Source organism: Notechis scutatus, chromosome 1 (assembly GCF_049901735.1).
Source record: "Notechis scutatus isolate UNSWTSFEM ecotype Mainland chromosome 1, rNotScu1.2, whole genome shotgun sequence".
Classification (NCBI taxonomy): Eukaryota; Metazoa; Chordata; class Lepidosauria; order Squamata; family Elapidae; genus Notechis; species Notechis scutatus.
In genome coordinates this window covers 29,865,936-29,885,617 of record NC_142009.1, presented here as the reverse complement: position 1 = coordinate 29,885,617, position 19,682 = coordinate 29,865,936, and the positions used below count along the sequence as shown (strand labels likewise).

The window sequence follows — 19,682 nt, the reverse complement described above, 5'->3', positions numbered from 1 at the left end:
AATTATTTTTTATAATTATAATCTAGCAAAGTAGAAGGGCACTGCTTGGGGAAGTCTACTGCATACCAAGATGGTACAATATTTCAGATTTCTAGGCAAAAAGGTTCTTTCGACCACATGGCTTAGGGATTCTTATTCTACCTGTTAGGAACTCCTTGAATAAACTCACCTTAGGGGTGTTTTGATTTAAGCAGCTTCTGAGAGGTCTTACATTCCCACCCATCCCATACCTATAGAATACCTTCTTCCCTTGAATCCAAAGCACTGGCCAGTTCTAATGTGAATGCAATTTCTAAAGTTGGGTAATTCTAAGACTTTGAGATAAAACCTGAATGGACTCCAAATTACAAGCATTTTTCAGAAAAGTGTGTGACTCTGTGTGTGTGTGTGTGTTGTATGTTTACACACATATATACACATACAAATTTAGAAATTACTAAGTATATGACGTTATCGTATTTGCTGTAGTTATTTAAGTAAACGTGCCATATTTAAGTAAATTACCACCTAATTTTAAAATTACAATTACTTTTTGCTTTGGCAACAAAAGAAGATCCAGCTGATCAGCTGGGACTTGGGAGGCAGAGAATAGATGGGGTTAGGGCCAGTCAGAGGTGGTATTTGCCGGTTCACTGAACTATTCAAAATTTCCACTACCAGTTCTCCAGAACCTGTCAGAACTGGCTGAATACCATCTCTGTAAGAATTAATGACCAACCTGGAAAAAAGTCATTTTCAACACTGTCCCCATGCTACCTATGTTAGAAAATGTACATTAAAGAGACACTAATTTGATGCCTTCTTTATCTTCCAAATGGCACTACATTTGTACACGTGGGCTCTTTAGTTCCATGGAACTAAATTTTCTACCCGACTTTAGTAATGTAATGTTTCATTTGTGGCTATTCAGTTGTAAGAAAAACCACTTTTTTCTTTTGTTTTCTTTGGTGGCTATGAGGCATTCATAGAAATAAAAGGGGATAGTTTGCTTTGTAAAATGCCAACTTCCTGTTTTTATTTTTTAATGAAAATGTCAAGTGGGACCAGGAACCCATTGGACAGCAAGGGAGGTTTATGAAGGCTCCTGGTTCCTCAAATACCATATTGGAGATCTGAGCTATATAGAAATAAAATTAAGGTGAAGAACCAGATAATTCTTCTTCCTTGTTTATATAGACCAGTGTGTTACGTAAATAGGAACTAACAATAATCTTAAGGCATATTCTGTCCATTTTAGAACTCTCAGATGAGTGGTGGGCAAAATTTCTTTAATCCAACTATTGCTGGGGGTGTGGCATATATATGAAAGGAGCATGGAGAAATCATTCCAAATGATTTCTGGGTTATATTTTCAGATGGAACTGATTGACCTGTCTACAGTGGATGTGATCCTGATCTCCAATTACCACTGCATGATGGCCTTGCCCTACATCACAGAACACACTGGGTTCACTGGAACTGTGTATGCCACTGAGCCAACAGTGCAGATCGGCAGGTAAGAAAAATCCACTTAAGGCAATGTTATCTAATAATCCCATTTTCTTCCAATGCTGAAAGAAGTGGCAAAGGGCAAGAAAAGGGGGTAACGGACAGCAGAGAAACATTGCTTCTCATGAACTTAAGGAACTTTTAACAAGGTTGAAAATAAGCCAAAGAAGTATTTGAAACTCAAAGCATGTGCACATGTTGAACTCCTTGTTTCCCAAATGTTGAAAATCAAACATCAGACTTGAGCGTTTGGCAAAGTTATTTGAGTGTTGCAATACTGAAGAAAGGTAGGCCTTGAAGATTATGGCCCTACCCCTGTGAAGAAAAAGGAATCGAAAAGAATCAACAGTCCCCAAATTTCCAAGTTGCTAAAGATTATTAGTGAGTCCAAAAGGGAGGGCTGCCAGCACTCACTGAGCTTGAGCCATAAAATCTTGCAGCTAGAGAGGGGCTTGTAAGCCTTAGAATCCCATTCTTTATAGGAAATCCATAGGCTTAGTCTCCCCATGATTAAAGAACTGTAGTAGAATGGGGGAATATTTATCTGGTTCCTTTTTATTTATTGTTTTCTTTGGTAATTTTATTTGTTATCTGGTTATTTAACTTAATGTTTAACCAGAATCTATCTTTTGATATCTTCTCATCTAGCTGTTCAAGCTAGTCCTTGCCTGTGAAATCTGCCTTCTAGATATTTGATCTGTATAATATTTCCAATCTGATATTTTGCTTCTGCATATTAAGTATTCTCATGTCTTTCCTCGTAGGATTTATTTTCCACGTGGTTCGCCACTGTTGGCATCTTTTGAAACCACCCACCTTTTAACTCTACATCTAGAACTAGAGAAAGGACACTAAATGAAGTCAGACATAAGCAGAATGATGTAGAAATGTTATGCCTTGTGATTTTGCAAGAAGGGATCCATCTTTAAGGGCTTTAGAGCTGTTACTAAATGCTTTCTTGTTTCCTTTGGGTTCTAATTGAGTTAGTATCCATTATAAGAAGTGCACATGTAGCACTCATGATTGTGGGTGACCCTGAGCTTCTTCAAAATTTGCTGCCAAATTTTATGTGGGAATAAATTAAAATATGGGGAATAGAACTTTTTAAGTACCACAATTTCAAGTATATTTACATAGAAATTAAAATTTGTTTTTGTCCCACCCTATTTTCTGGCACATGATTCAGTGGGTAACTGCTTCTCTTAGCTCAAAGAACTGTAGCTGAGATATTTGCTTTCAATAGTAAATTACAAACTTTTACTATTGTTACTGTTAAGAGAATTTTGCATCTAACAAGATGAATATGTGTAAGTCAGATGTGCATGTGATCTTTGAGCAAATGCAGCAATTAGTTGATTCAAGAGAAGAAAATAACAGGTGCTCCCTGTGTTCTGTGTCACTTCTAGTCACTTCAGAAAAGGAGACCAACAATGTATTGATTCTAGACTTGAATTTGGAATGTGGCAAAATAAAGAAATAACTTGAAAGAATTAAAGTTGAATGGATAGTGCAACAACCATGCTACAACGTAAAAAAACCATTGACATTAAACAATAATAAGTAATGCTGATGGCTAGGTACTCTGACGGTACTCTGACCAGTTTATCTCTTCTAAAAGAGTGTTTCAGGATCGGATCATTTTTCACATCTGGGCTTTGCATTGGGCAATTTACTGGTACTGTCACAATGTTGATGGTTGGGTAGTGATTTGACAGTCAGATCAACATTGGCATCCATCAGTGGTTCCATGGGAGTAATTCCACTTAATTTAATCAATGGAGGAAACAGGTAAAAGAATTAGATTCTGACCCTTCAGTGGTCATCTGAGATCTCTTATTCCTGGCAGCCTCTGCTCCCTTTTCTAGAACAGATGAATTCTGTAACCAATGTGCTAGAGTGATGGCAGTAAAGCTTAATGAAACAAGCCACAGTGTAGCTGCTATGAAAACCTGAAATGATAGGGAAATATGTAAGAATAAACAATGTAAGAAATATTATTATTGAATTGTATGTGAATATAGTATGAAATGCACAAAATAAGAATTGTAATAGTGCATTATGGTAAAACTAAGCAAATAATAGTTATAATCCGGATAACACGATGTAGTCAAAAGAGATTATACTGTATGGTAGTTGTAACTAGGATGTATAATATGACGGGGGAGGAAAAGCAGGATTTGATATAACCAGTACACAACGATGTTGTATAATTGGAACTGTTATAGAAAGGAAAATTGTACAATAAAAACATTTATTTAAAAAAAAAACAACCTGAAATTAAATACCTGACAAAGTTTACTCAGAGAGATAATTTGTAATTATTCTAAATGTCACATTTCAGCCTAAAATCATATTTGCCTCTATTGTGTTCACTGATCAATTAGAGCAAATATTCATCAGCTGTGTTAAGAATGCTTCATTCGGAGAAGCAATCAAACCTAAAGAATTGGTCCAGTTTGAGAAATCAAACCATGCGTGATTTAGCTGTTTGGAAAATCCTCAGAAACTTATCCTAGTGCGTCAATTCTACCTGCTATGTTTTCATTTTCTTCAGCTGCCTTTTTCTGTTTTCAGGCTTCTTATGGAGGAATTGGTCAACTTTATAGAGCGAGTGCCGAAGGCTCAGTCTGCCTCCTTGTGGAAGAATAAGGAGGTGCAGCGGTAAGTTCACTCGGCCACTTCCCCATCTTCCTCATCCTCATCCTTTTGAAAAGTGTCTCTGAGAGCTCACTAATTCTTTTATAGTTCATTTCCTTATTCTATCCTTGGCCCTCCTGTGTTTGGCCATCATCAGGCAAGCTTATCTGGAAGAGGATTTCCCAAGACAGCAAAGAAAACTAATGCCAGGCTATATAGGAGGGTGTTTCAATTTGAGGTGACTGAGGCAAGGGGTCGGATTCTACCAGTGTAGGTAACATCGGCAGCTATTCTGCAGATCTAGAATAAAACAAGGCATTGCTCTGTTGCCTGAAGGGTCAGGTTAAAGGTTAAAAAAGGCAAAGGTTAAAAAAAGGTAGCTCAAATGTTGCTTCAGCAAAAAAAAACCAATATGTGCTGGGACCAAAAAAAGGGCTTCAGGTCATTATTGTGGTTAGTTAGAAGACCCTTATATGCCTCCTATGCTATCAGTCAGCTTCAGGGCCAGAGGTGGTATTCGGCAGGTTCTGATCAGTTCTGGAGAACCGGGAGCAGAAATTTTGAGTAGTTTGGAGAACTGGCAAATGCCACCTCCGACTGGCCTCGCCCCCATCTCTTCTCTGCCTCCCGAGTCCCAGCTGATCGGCTGGGTCTTCTTTCGTTGCCCTGCACAGGAGAATGGAGCTGGAAAGCAGGTTAGTGGGGTGGGGAGGGAATGGGATTTAGCAGTAACCTTCCCCCAGGAGTGGAGAGGGAATGGAGACTTTGCCGTGTCCTTCCCCTGCCACGCCCACCAAGCACGCCACGCCCACCAAGCCACGCCCACAGAACCGGTAGCAAAAAGTTTTGATTCCCACCACTGTTCAGGGCCATCATCTGTCCAGAGTTCCTTTCAGGATGGAATTTTTGGGTCCAAAGAGAGTAGTGCAACCATCAGAACCTTCAGAAGGCAATAGTCCGCTTGAGCCCCTGGTTCTGCAGAAAGGGATTCATTTGGGTTTTGTGCTGAAGGCAAATCTCCTTCCTCCTGCAGCATCTTTATTTGTTAAATTTATATGCTGCCCTTTTCACTATCGAGCTATTCAAAGTGGCTCACAATGCCATAAATAACAGTATAAAACGATTACAAAGTTTAAAAGACTAAAACATGGGGCACTGGAAGTTAAAACATTAAAATTGACAACAGAGGGGTCCTTGGTGGTCTCTGAGCTTGCTTGTTTTCTTGCAGATGTTCCAACTCTGAGTTGCAAATATTCTCCTTTATTGACAACGAAGTGAATAAAAAGAACCAGTGAATAGACTACTGTGAGGTGGGATCTTCTCCTAATCTACTAGCCACCTCCAAAATCAAATGATCCCATCGAGGCCCTAAGCCACTTGGCAGAGCCAGATTTTTGGGCCTTTCAGAAAGCCAAGAAGTTGGGGGGGGGGCGGGTAGGCCTCACCTCAGGGGACATGATATTGCAATACAGAGCCATGCAGAACAGGCTCTTCTCCTGGAACCCACCAGTTGCAATTTCTTGGCTATTTGGGATCTGGAGCATGCCCCTTCTGCCGGAGAGAACGGGGCTGGCCAATGGACCCATGTCATAAAGGCTTTAAAGATAATTAGCAACACCTTGAATTGAACCTGGAAGAAAGCGGCAACCTGTGCAGTTCATGTAGCAGTGGTTTTACATGGGTCACTCTAGGGCAGTGGTGGCTAACCTTTTTGGGCTCCCATGCCGATAATTGCGCACGTGGTTGCCTACTCATCCTCACGTGCCATCACCCAGAAGGCAATGCGCGCAGCCCCTCATGCCTCCTGCACATGTGCATGCAATCTGTGCGACCCGCGCTGTACATGCATGACCCCCCCCCACGCATGCTGCATGCTTCTGCCCATGCTCAAGTGTCTCCATGTCCCCACGCATGCACGCCAGATACCCAACAATCAGCTGTCAGGCGGGCGGCCCATGCGCATGCACAGTAGACCTTTTCTGGGCGAGTGCTCGCATCCTGGCAGTTATGGCTCTGCGTGCCACTTCCGGCATGTGTGCCATTGGTTCACCACCACGACTCTAGGGGTCCCTAAGACTGTGCTGCTGCATGTCTTGCCAACTGTAGCTTCAGAATACTCTTCAAGGGTAGCCCCATGTAGAATACATTGCAGTAGTCCAAGTGTGTGATGATCAGGGATTGAGCTCAGGGTCTCACAGTTTAGAAAGGGCACAACTGGCGTACAATATGATCTTCTCCTCAGTGTCCATATTCTCATTCTCAACATCCATAGTCTCATTCTCTCACACGTGGGATATCCATTATCACACCAGCTATTCCTATACAGGTAGTCCTCGACTTACAACAGTTCGCTTAGTGAATGTTTGAAGTTACAACATCATTGAAAAAAGGGACCGATGATCATTTTTCAGACTTACGTGACCGTTGCAGCATCCCCATAGTCACGTGACTTGCGTTCGGATGCTTGGCGACTGACTCATGTTTATAATAATTGCAGTGTCCTGGGGTCATGTGATCACCTTTTGCGATCTTCGGACAAGCCAATGGGGAAAACAGATTCACTTAACTATGGTGTTACTCATTTAACAACTGCAGCGATTCACTTGTGGCAGGAAAAGTTGTAAAAATGGGGCAAAACTCACTTCACACCTAGCAACAGAAATTTTGGGCTCAACTGTGGCCATCAGTTGAGGACTACCTGCATTTAGTAATGACATTTTTGTCATGCCTTGGTTACTTAGTTTCTTCATGTTTGGATTACTGTGTATGGTTATCTTCAGAAACTTTAACCCGGTCAAGGATGTTACAAACTATGTTAATTAGGGTTTATTATAAGTAGCATGAAGGTCTCTTGTTAAAACAGTTATACTGATGCCTAATGAGTTTCCAGTTCAGCACTGTTCAAAAAGCTAATGTTAACTATGTATACACTTATACTTATATGTTCACAACTATGTATACACTTATACTTATTATCTTGTAAACAATTGGCAAATCAAATAAATAAAATAAAAAAAAACTAAAGCTCTGTGCAGCTGTGGATTGGGCTGCTGAAATATATCTTTCCTTTAGAAGCCTCCTCAAGCATTTATTCAGAAAAGTTGTTTTCTGAATAAAAAAAATTATTTCCATCAAAAAAATGTACTTAAACCACTCACAGTATAAGTATAAGCTTGGCAAAGATTGGTTTATATGGCAGCTTACATATTCTACCCTCAAAACAACGCTATAGTGCACTGCATACCAGAACAGCTAGACAAAAGGACAGTCCCCCCCACATGCCATCACTGCTAAAAAAACTAATTCCCACAACATTGTTGAACTATTTAGTAAGACTGTATTACTATTATTCTTCTCATCTTTCCTATTATCTATCTTCTCTTTTACTTCTGACTATAACTTTGTTGCTTGTATCTTTACAGTTTATATTGTTTTATTTAGTTTCCTAGTACGATTTATGTTGATTCTTTAACTAAGTGTTGTATCTTATGATTTAGGATGAATGTATTTTTATGATGACTATGATCATGATTTATCACTTATAGCTTTTATATACAATGAGCAGGGCTGTCTTAACTCATGGGCCTGATGGGCACTTGCCTGTGGGCCCCACAAACATAGGGGCCCCATACTAATCTGTGTATGTTAACCCTTCAATGCACCTTGTATCATATAAATACAGCAACGTATTTATTACATATTTATTCGTTGGAAGTGCCAATAAAATAAATATATGTTTAATTTTATCAACCATTTACATTTTTATTCATGTGAGTAGTTGTTGTAGGGGCCCCAGTACACTGCTTTGCCCAGGGCCCATAATGCTGTTAAGGCAGCCCTGACAATGAGAGCTTATGCACCGAAGACAAATTTCCTTTGGCCATTCACACTTGGCCAATAAAGAATTCTATATGAATTAGCAGCATTCTGTCTTTAAAACGCCTCTCCTCCCCTCTCCTAGAAAAATGGAGGGCTTAAAACCAGAAGCCCCTCACCCCATTGTATACTGTACAGCAGCCCTTTCCACAACTTCAGCCAGGTAGATCAACTGAAGGCATTGCTACCGTGTTTCTCCAACAATGCGCCCCCCACAATAGGAAGACCCAGCATGTTTTCTAGGCATAAAATGAAATTAAGCCCCTCCCCCCAAATTTAGGCCTAGTTTAAAACATGCAAAATTGGGGGGGAGGCAGGGGGGAACTTGCCATTAGGAGTGCCCTGCGGGCAGCCACGCCTCATCATCAGCCGCTCCTAACACGATGATGGAGCATGGAGGGCTCCCTTACCCCTCCCTTACCCGGGTCAGCAGGCGGGCGGCGTTGGTGTGGATGTCTAGCAGTGTTTCAGCCGCTTCTCATGCCTCCATAGCTTCCACAGTTCTCACCGGTGCTGGCACCTCTCTCGCCATCTCCATCTCCAACAACAGTGTCTGAGTCGCTCCTGCTTTTCCCCCGTTCCTGTAACAACAGGGAAAAAACCACATTTTGAGGTACCTGGGAGTGCCGCACACTGCGTTTTGGTTTAATCCTGAGCGGCTGGGTGGGCGTGAGAAGAGCCGAGCGAACGTCTCTGCTGCTCCTACCCTTGTTGCTCCAGCCTCGGGCTCTGCAGGTTTGCAAAAGTCCCGGTGCGCAGCCCGTTCCTGCATTCCAAGCGCCAAGGCCGAGCTGCAGCTGTTCCTCTCTCACCAGCACCATCTCCAATAATAGCGGCAGCAGCGGCAGGAACCGTGGAAGCATTTCAGCCGCTTCTTGGGTGGGGGAGCCGCCTCCGTAACTTCCACGGTTCCCGCCGCTGCTGCTGCTGTTATTGGAGACGGCGCTGGCAAGAGAGGGACAGCTGCAGCTCGGCCTGGGTGCTTGGAATGCAGGAACGGGCTGCACACTGGGACTTTTGCAAACTTGCAGAGCCTGAGGCTGGAGTACCAAGGGTAGCAGCAGCAGAGATGCTGCTTGGCTCTTCTCAGGCCCACCCAGCCGCTTGGGATTAAACCAAAACGCAGCGTGTGGCACTCCCAGGATACCTCAAAATCTTTTTTTCCTGTTGATACGGGACGGGGGAAAGCAGGAGCAACTCAGATGCTGTTGTTGGAGACGGTGCTGGTGCGCGGGGGGTGGGAGAAATTAATTCACCCCCCGAAAAGACGTCCTAGCCGTTTTTTCAGGGCTCAAAAACAAAATAAGGCCCGGCCTTATTTTGTGAGAAACACGGTAGCTAAATTCCTTTATTTACTCTGCTGGTGTAATGTCTCAGGATCGGATTGTTATTCTTTGAATTAGGATTAATTAGCATAATGCTGACATTCAGCTTTTGTTGCACGCCTTGTGCTGGTTCTGTGTTGCTTAATGGTACCATGTGAAACTAAACGTACATTGACTTCAACAGTTTGCTGAGAACGTGGCACCTTGTACATGTCACCAGTGACTTCGGAAACTAAACAGTGTCAGTGCCCATAAATCAGCAGGAATTTCCCTGCAGTCTTGTTCTCAGAATTGTTTTCGTCAATAGCAACCATGAGTAGGCTTAGTCTTATTGTGTGTTACTGTCTGTGACCATACTAGAACCTCTTTCCTGAGGGCAATGATGTCTATAAAATACAACCTTAACATGATGTTCTTTTTGTTTTCAGTTAGTTGTGGTGACTGTGCTAGGCTGCCATACTCTCTGACTCTCGTAACTGTCAAGAGTGTTTATTGCAAGATGAGGTGCAGCTTAGCTGCTTCAGTCCTAAATAGGCTGCATACAATTGAGTTGCTATCTTTATTGGTAAAGCTATAAGCTTTGGAGTTCTTGGGAAAAATGCTTTTCAGAAAATATACTAAGTGCACCGGAATAGTTTATGTTTCCACCCCATTACTCTGTGCAACGTGAGCCAACTGCTGACAGCATCAAACCCCATAGAGGCTTTGTAAATCAAATGGTGTCATAATGGATTATAATAAAGGTAATGCTTTTCACTCCCCTTCGTCAATAATGGCACATTCTCTATCAATGTTGGAGAGATTTGTTGGAAAGCCAAAGGGGACACATTGGGATGTTACTTAGGTGCAGGATTGGCCACTTGACTAGCCACACACAAGGAATTATATCAGTGGAAAAAGTTCATCAGGAAGACGAGCCCTGGTGGCACGGTGGTTAGAATGCAGTATTGCAGGCTAATTCTGCCCATTGTCTGGAGTTTGATCCTGTCAGTTCAAGGTTGACTGAGTCTTCTATCCTTCCGAGGTCATAAAATGATATTGTTGGGGTCAGTATGCTGACTTTGTAAACCGTTTAGACCAGGGGTGTCCAACCTTGGCAACTTTAAGACTTGTGGACTTCAACTCCCAGAATTCCTCAGCCAGCTTTGCTGACTGAGGAATTCTGGGAGTTGAAGTCCACAAGTCTTAAAGCCGTCAAGGTTGGACACCCCTGGTTTAGACAGTGCTGTATGGAGTGGTATATAGGTCTAAGTGCCATTGCTGTTGTTTTTTCCCTGCAAAGAAAGTCTAGACCGTTTGAAAGGCAAGTAAAGGGAAAAATAGGAAGTGGACATTGGATGATAGAACCGGAAGATATTTTCTTGGGATCTGAACTAAAGCAACAGAAAGAAAGCTGAATGACAACAAGTAACGACTTTCCGTAACTCAGTCAGAATTCTTAGGATAATCTTCTGTCCCTTCTGAAGATGTTGGTCTCCCATCAATGTTAAATGGTACTGTCGTATTTCTATCCTCAGATAGTCCTAAAATTGAAAAATTATCATGGAGACTCTAATCAATATCCAACAGGAATTGAGAAATTTGAATACCAGAGTCAGTAGCATAATTAACCCTTATTATATTATTATGTGATGTTATAATCCTTTGGTGAAACACCAACTCTCTTCATGAAAAGATACTGCTGCCTTCAATGTGGTGTCCAAAGTCTTGATTTGTAAGCTTCACTTAACCAGATATGACTTAATTTTACCAAATAAGAACACACCAAATATGTGACAGGAGTCTAGTTCCCGTGAGATTTTAGACAAGGCAGAATACTGTTGAGGTGATGAAATTAGAGCAGAGTACTTGGTGAGGCAAGAATCAGCAATTCCCAGCCAAGAATGAACTTCTATATCAAAATTGAGTAGATACTTCTCAGTTTCAAAGCTGTTGAATGTATATGCCATGAATCTTGACACAGATTACCCTGCATCTTTTATTGAGTCATGTTGGAGCTTGCTTAATCCCCTGGTCTATACAACAAATATCTGCCTATGTACGTGGTGTGCAGAAATTTCATTGCCATCACCTATCTTGAATGGAACATCTCATTTGGAGTTCTCCCACCTTACTCTAGCGCAGTGATCCCCAACCTTTTTTACGCCGCGGCCCGGTATCCCCAACCTTTTTTATGGCGCGGCCCGGTACCGGCATGGCTGGCGCCGCCATCTTTTTGATGAAAAAGTGCTTCCGGTGACCTCACCGAAGCACTTTTTCATCAAAAAGATGGCGGGCGACAGTTCGTGAGCTTTTCCGGTAGAAATGGCTTTCTACCTGGAAAAGCTCACCGAGCGCATAGCGCCGCCATTTTTTGATGAAAAGTGCTTCCGGTGAGCTTTCTACCCGGAAAAGCTCACCGGAAGCACTTTTTCATCAAAAAGATGGCGGCGCCAGCAAGCCAGCGCCCGGTAGGACTTGTTCCACGGACCGGTACTGGTCCGCGGACCGGTGGTTGGGGACCCCTGCTCTAGCGGGTAGAGAGTTGGGGCTCTCAAATCCTGTATTTCTGGCAAAGAAAAGAATAAATATCTTTCTCCAAACGACACCAACTAGAATCAGCCCCAGAGAAAGGAAAAGCACCACTGTAAAATGATGTCCCCAAACCACAGAATCAGCTCAAAACAATAATGTATTGAAAGCTGCCAAGAGTTCCTGGAGCCCAATGGATACCTACCCCCATCCCAACTCTGTCACAGCTCTAAAACTAAAAGCATGACCAAAGCTGTCGCTATATTAAATCCTTGCCTAAAACGTGACTGAAATTAGAATTAAAAATGAGTACAATGAAAATACTTAATAATACGCAATTATCCAATGTTACTTATTTCTTGAGATGATTTGATGTCTAAAACTAAAGTCCCCTCAGTGCTCCAGCAAGGAAGTAACTTAACAAGTCACTTCAAAAGCAGTTCTCAAAAGTCATAAAGTGGAGTATAAGGTCCATGAAGCAATTTTCACAGTGGATGGAAATAAACATTGGAATCCCCCAATGATTTCCATTTTTAACTTGTTCATAAATCCTTTGGAATTAGGAAAGAAATAATTACGCGGCTAAGTCTGTTGATATCAGCATAGCATTTATAATTATGTAACCTCACCGCCAGAGAAGAGCTTCATTCGAATTTCCAGATGACAAATAATCCAGATTTTTCTGTAAATAGCAAATGAATTTAGGGGCTACTGTGTTTCACTAAACATCTGTAATGCTATGCTTAAAATGCTAGATATAATGTTTTTTGTGTGCGTTTGAAAAAGTCATTCTATTCCTTAGGTTTCTGTTATTAATCAGAAGAGGACAAAATGTTCCTTGCTTTCTGTTGGGATATATTGGAATGGCAGTTTGCATACTGTGTGCACAGGCAATCTTGGCAGAAGCCATCATTAATGCTTCCTGTGGTGTCTTAAATTATAGGAAGAAGGTCATTGACCCAACAGCTTCCCCAATAAATTAAGTTCTTTTAAATAAGCAAATTGTCAAAACTTGACCAATTTCCATAAATCATTGGAAATGAGCTGGAATGGGCTTTTGATTTAGTATCTGTTTAATATACAAAATAAGGACCCTATCCTTCTTTCACTCTTTGGCAGCTTTCACTGCATTCCTGCCTGGTTTCCTAGTATGGCAAGAGATTTATGTCCCAGGAGATAACCATTCTTTTTATGTGCTACAAATGCTGTCATTTGCTGTTTCTTGTATGTTTTCCTCTCACTTTCCCAGTATTTTTAATCATTGGCTTTTCCAGGGAGCGAAATAGTCATCATAATAACAGAATTCACAGAATTGTTGTTCCCCTCCAGGTGTCTTATGGGTGTCATTACCTTCTAGATAAGTTTGACCACAATTCCTGGTGGCAGGAATTGGAGGGTTTACAGGCTCAGATAGGTTGGAGGGCTCCCAGTTGCAGAAAGGCATGCCGCTACTCTCTTCTCTCTTTTCCATTTCTCTAAAGCAGCGGTTGCCAACCTTTTGGACCTCAGGGACCACCAAACTCATCATTTTAAATCCTAGGGACCACTAACCGGTTTTATGGGCGTGGCCTAATTTGTGGGTGAGGCTTGGTGATCATGTGACTGGCTGGGCATGGCTTGTATGTAAATATTATAAATATTTATATAACTATTGAATTTTTTTATAAAAAGAGCAACTTTTACCCAAAATCAGGCAAAGCAGGCAGGCAGATTGAGTTGCTCACAGAAGATTCATTCAGAGATCTATCTGCCATTGGCTAGCTCAGTTTGTCACATAAAATTTGCTTGCCGTGAGTCTGCACTGAATAATAGAACCTTCAGTCCTAAAGACCAGCTAGAAACCAAGAAATCCAACCATTTCCTGCTTCCTAGCTAATCTAAATCTCCCGGCACAGCAGAATAGCTGATGGTTGGAAAAATAGCAATTTAGCAGGCAAGTTTGCGGGGTAAGGAGTGAGTGGGTGCAGAGGGTTCCTGTGGGCCATGTGGGCAGTGCAGCCTTGTGTTTCTGTGCAGCCTGGATTAATTGCTTTAGGGGGGTGCTCTGGGGGTGAGATTTCTCTGTGGCCCACCAAAATTTTCTTGTGGCCCCCCAGTGGGCCACGGTCCACCGGTTGGCGACTGCTGCTCCAAAGGAACCATCTGGCAGGTAGATGTGGCAGCGCAAAGTGCACAGATTAGAACAAGCTGGTGATCAAAGCCTTGGACTGTAGCCCCTCCAGCACTATTTTCTGGTGTGGTCTAAGAAAGGCTGGAAGCAGCACACCAAATCCTATTCCAGTCAGGCTGCCTAGAAAATTACTGTAAATAGCTGAAAGAGTTCTCAGTTGAAAGCACTGAGACCTCCAACGGGCATGTTTCTTTGTGTAAAATGCCTGCTTAGTGTAACTGATGTTTTTTTCTGCTAGTTAGTGCAGAAATCACCAATCTTCCTGGTAGGCCCATCAAGATTTTGGAGAGTGGAGCAGCTGTCAAAGAGAGCAGATCTATCTATTCACCTGGCCAATCATAAACACCCATTTGCAAAAGGCCAAGCAGGAAGCTTAAAGAATAAAAATATAGCCAGGAACATAACTCATCAGCAAACCATTTTATTTCAAAAATTACCTGTAGGCTAATCAAGATTGAAGGTTGTCTATGATATGAAGGATACAGTAATTAGATTGGTTTCAATGAGATCACTATAGGTTTATAGTATCAGAAGATGGGGTTTGGTAGTGCCAGTCCACTTCAGCTATGTACCTTAAAGGTAAAGGTTCCCTTCGCACATACATGCTAGTTGTTTCCAGCTCTAGGGGCCGGTGCTCATCTCACCGAAGAGCCAGCGCTGTCCGAAGATGTCTCCGTGGTTATGTAGCCAGCCTGACTAAATGCACGGAACACTGTTACCTTCCCACCAAAGTGGTCCCTGTTTTTCTACTTGCATTTTTACATGCTTTCAAATTGCTAGGTTGGCAGAAGCTGGAGCAAGTAACGGGAGCTCACTCCGTTACATGGTGCTAGGGATTCAAACCGCCGAACTTCCGACCTTTCAGATCACAAGCTCAGCATCTTAGCCACTGAGCCACCACGTCCCTTTATGGACCTTGGATCAACCCTAATCTTGCTGTTTGAGATGAAGCTATTCCATCTTACAGGGCATTGAGACGACAGCAGAGGGGTGAAAGTGATGGCTAATCTTTGAATTTCTCAAAAATAGAACATGCTAGAGAAATAACAAAGACTAGGCTCTCACCTCATTTCATTAGATGTAAGTTGGCACAAGTTGAGAATCAAGGTGCTTGCTAAAGTGCTCTTCTTCAACCCATTCTTTTCTCTCCTTTTGATATCTGGAATTTTAGCAGATGAGTCCAGAATTTTATTACACTGGCAAAGCAAGACCTAATTCTCTAAATGTGCCTCTATTCCAGGATGCTTCCTGCACCCCTGAAAGATGCTGTTGAAGTTGCAACATGGAGAAGATGCTACAATATGCAGGAAGTTAACTCTGCACTCAGTAAGATCCAGCTGGTGGGATATTCCCAGAAAATTGTGAGTTTCTCTAATAAAAGGATTTGGAGAAGAAATCTGTACCTGTCTTCTTTCCTCCTGTATCTATTTTATCATAGGATAGTTATCTGTTATCTGTATTAAAATCTGAATGAAATAAAAACCTGTCACATCCATAGATTCCTTCTTCCTGCTCAAAGCTTCCAGGTTTATCTGGGAAGCAATTCCACACAAACCTTCTCAGTTATGCCTGTGTATCCATTCTCATGTATCCATGTGGATGCCAGCCATAGATGTTCTATTTGTATAGTCTTTTAAAAGAACTTCAATTTTTTGCTGATGCTTTTCACGTTTGTGTGTGTTTTTCTGCATCCCTTCTAAAAAATAATTTTCATATCACTGCCTTAAATATAAGCATTGAATTAATTGTAGAAAGAAAGAGAAAACAGCTTTAAATATAGATATAAGAAGATATAAGTCCAAAATCCTGTTCTCACAGCAATCCAACCAAAGTTTCTAGGAAAATCAGAAGCAGATAATAGTTCCTAAGCATTCTCCAGTTCTTGGTTATTCACCATTTTGTTTACCATGGATGTATTATTGCCTTCGAACATGGAGATCAACTCAGTGAGCTAATAATCTCACTATAAGAACAGCACATGTGGAAATTTATCTTCTGGGATAGTTTCATTCAGAATTCAATTGTTTCCTTCTCCCTTCCTCCTACAGGAGCTTTTTGGTGCAGTACAAGTCTCTCCTCTCAGTTCTGGATATGCACTGGGCAGCTCCAATTGGATCATCCAGTCACATTATGAGAAGGTTTCCTATGTCTCAGGATCCTCACTCCTGACAACTCATCCACAGGTACCACATCTTTGAAGAGTGTGGTGGTGACATTCCTCTTTTTCAGTGGTTTGTGTTGATTGGATTTAAATAGTAGGCATATGGCAATTCCCCTATTTTCCTACCTGTGGGGCAATATTCTGCATGAATTGGAGAAGCTCAGCTTGCTTGGGGTTGACATTGCTGGAAGGATTCTAGCCCCATTCTTTGCGTTCTTCGTCATTGATTATCTATTTTCATAGGTGCAGCCCTGGATTCCATCAATTTCACTTTTACCCTGACTGTAGTCCCTTGCTTTGTTCAATCAGGTTAAGAGCCTATAAAAATGGGTGCAAGAGTTAGATTTGAGGACCCTGGATCCAGTCCCTGGATCCCTCCAATCCTGTTGGCTCCTATCACCCTGCTATCTTATTTGATTGTTATATAAGGGTTATCACACACAATACCTTTTCAATATCCTAAATCAGGTTGAGTTTATGGAGAGGGAGATGGCCATTTTGATTTCTGCATGGATTTATGCAGAATTTATGCTGCTGCTTTCTTGAACTGAAGCCATCAGCATACTGAACACATAATGACCAAGAATCCCCAATCACCTGCATGAGTTTCTGATGGAGTGCAGAGATCTGCAGTAGGAAGAAAAATGGGAGACAAGGAAGTCCTACTCTACAAAGGGAACTCCAATTAGAATCCAAACCTGGATAGATACAGTGAGGTTATGTATCTCTTCAATGGAAGAGCAATGGAAAGTCTTTGGTTGAAGAGGGAATGAAAGGAGCAACTCCTTGCTATCATTTTAAGTATCCTTCTAATCCAGGGGTTCCCAACCTTTTCTAGACCCTGCACTCCTGGAACACTTCTGATATATTCTCACGCCCCTTATAAAAATAAATAATTATATGCATATAATTATACATGTACACTATAATTTTGAAACTTTTAAACCCACGTTTTTGCACTCCCTGGAATATGGTCCCACACCCTCAGGGTGTGCGAGCACCCCAGGTTGGGAATTCATTGATTATGAAAGGGGCATATGGCCTGAATAAGGAGTGAAAGTTTTTATATACTGTACAGCAGGGGTCCGCGGACCGGTACCGGTCCGTGGAACAAGTCCTACCGGGCCGCTGGTTTGCTGGGCGCCGCCATCTTTTTTTGATGAAAAAGTGCTTCCAGTGAGCTTTTCGGGTAGAAAGCTCACCGGAAGCACTTTTCATCAAAGATGGCGCAGCTTCGGTGAGCTTTTCCGGGTAGAAAGCCATTTCTACCCAGAAAAGCTCACCGAAGCGCGCGCCCATCTTTTTGATGAAAAGTGCTTCCGGTGAGGTCACGGAAGCTTTTCATCAAAAAGATGGCGGTGCCCAGCTAATGCCGGTACCGGGCCGCGCCATAAAAAAGGTTGGGGATACCGGGCCGCGGCATAAGAAAGGTTGGGGATCACTGCTGTACAGTAGATCTGCTTTGATATATATACAATACATAAAGCCTTTGCTTTTCCCATAAATTGAGAGACGCCCCTCACTTTCTGTACATAAACGTCTCATTCAAAATTCAGATGAATCAAAAGTTAAAATCAGGTTGTTGTAGACATAACCCTCTAGTAGGCTTAACAAGAGTTGTGGCAAAGGAGAATGAATGCCTTGCCAGGATATGCCAAAGGATGACCTATACACTAAATTGCACTAAGGAATCAGCAATAAGATGTATTTGCTCCTTATGCTCTTACATCAAGAAAATTCAATTATAAGCTCCTTTCAGATTCTAAGGGGGAATGCTCCTTATTTAAAGTTATGGAAAAGAAAACCTGTATGTCCAACATAGCTTAGTTTGATTTCAAAAGAGGAATTTCTGCTAAGATGGATTGCTAAAAAGGGGATAGAAAAAGGAAGCAAAGGCTTCCTAGATTACTTAACAGTTGCTTAAAACTGTGACAATAAAAATTCATTTAAAAATATTCTACAGGCCAGAAAAGACATTAAGTATAGTTACCAAGAAATTTCAGGAAAGTTTTTTTGGGGGGAAATGGTGTCCTTCAGAAAACAAAGTTATTCCCAGACAAGAAGTACAAAAAGGAATGTAAACATGCTGTGAGACAATGAGGCAGGCGCTTGGTGTTGAGAAGTGTGATATTAATAATGTTAGGACCAACTGGTAAACATTTATTTTAGAATATCACAAATAAGCAACTGGCAAGGTATAGTACCAAAAAGAAAAACAGCCTAGCAAGGAAACTGAATTAATTATTTGCTTTTGTCTTCATTGTAGAAGAAAAATATAAGGTAAATATACCTGTCTTAACTAATGTTTTTAGGAGGCGTGTCTGAGGAAGCAAAGCAAATATTTAGGAGCAAGGTATAAAATTCTAAATCAGTGTTTTTTGAACTTGGCATCTTTAGGATATGTAGACTTCAACTCCCAGAATTCCCCAGTAGGCTGGTTGGAGAATTCTGGGAGTTGAAATCCACACATCTTAAAAGTTGCCTTGTTTGAAAACACTGGTCTAGGCCATATTCACAGACTGAAATCAATACCAAACTAAATAGTATCCATCCAAGAACTCAAATATACAGTGGCTGATGTTTTAAAACAAGAACACATGACATTTTCCTGGTGTTAGCGTCTGAATAAGAAAACTGGGAAATAATTGGTTTAAAACCCTTTTTAAAGTCTCGGGAATTCAAAGCAATTACAAGTTAGCTTATCAGTTCTGAATAAATTGCAGGCAGGCAAATTTTGACTCAATGTTTTAGAAAAAAACTCTAAAAATATGTCTGGCAGCGGAAGAGACCATTTGAAAAATATATGCAGAGGATTTCTTTCATTTGGAGGCAAGGATATACAGGGTAAGGGGTGGTCTTTTAGGAATTCCATTCTGGTGTCCTGCGTTGAGCAGACAATTGGTTGCTCTTTACCTTACAATTGGGAAATGCTGGTAGTGTAAGTAGTTTTGTTATATCTGACCTTGCTGCTCCCTATGAGCCTTCAAGGCAACTTGTAAAATGACAATAATTCAAGGACATGAATTGAAACAAATGCATGTACAGGTAATCCTCAACTTACGACCACAATTGAACCCAAAATTCAATTTCAATTCAGTTTATTATGGTCATAGACCAGAGACCAGAACAAATAAAAACACTCAGTAAATGTACAATTAAAAATTCTAGTATAAAATAAATAACAACTAAAATCTGTGATAAAATCCAGTCTTGACAATAATACATGGTCTAATTCTACTAAAATGGCAATCCATAAACTGGGTGGCCTGTTGTCAGTTTAATACTAAAAGGGAAAGGAATAAGCAGCGCAAAGGCTTTGCCACATTTGTTGTATAAAATAACTATGGTGGATTACACATATGTTTCCGGCGAATCTCCAGTGCTGCTGCGCAGAATCTAGCCACCTGCGCTGTAGTTATGGACTGTTCATCCTTAAGCAGCCACTGGAGATAAACAGTGTCGAAAACAATCAGGATATGTAGCAATTGTTGGCAGAATATGTTTTTTCCTAATC

General features: G+C 41.4%; 1 protein-coding gene across 2 annotated transcripts in view; it reads left to right on the top strand.

The window, feature by feature from the left end:
• The window catches only part of INTS9 (integrator complex subunit 9), a 73,960-nt gene that overhangs the window by 21,293 nt on the left and 32,985 nt on the right, over positions 1 to 19,682 (top strand). For both annotated transcript variants that reach the window (XM_087960251.1, XM_087960257.1), the window contains 4 exons: positions 1,356 to 1,495; positions 4,063 to 4,149; positions 15,248 to 15,368; positions 16,056 to 16,190. In XM_087960251.1, the coding sequence (XP_087816377.1) occupies positions 1,356 to 1,495; positions 4,063 to 4,149; positions 15,248 to 15,368; positions 16,056 to 16,190 (483 nt within the window). The remainder of the gene's footprint in view (positions 1 to 1,355; positions 1,496 to 4,062; positions 4,150 to 15,247; positions 15,369 to 16,055; positions 16,191 to 19,682) is intronic.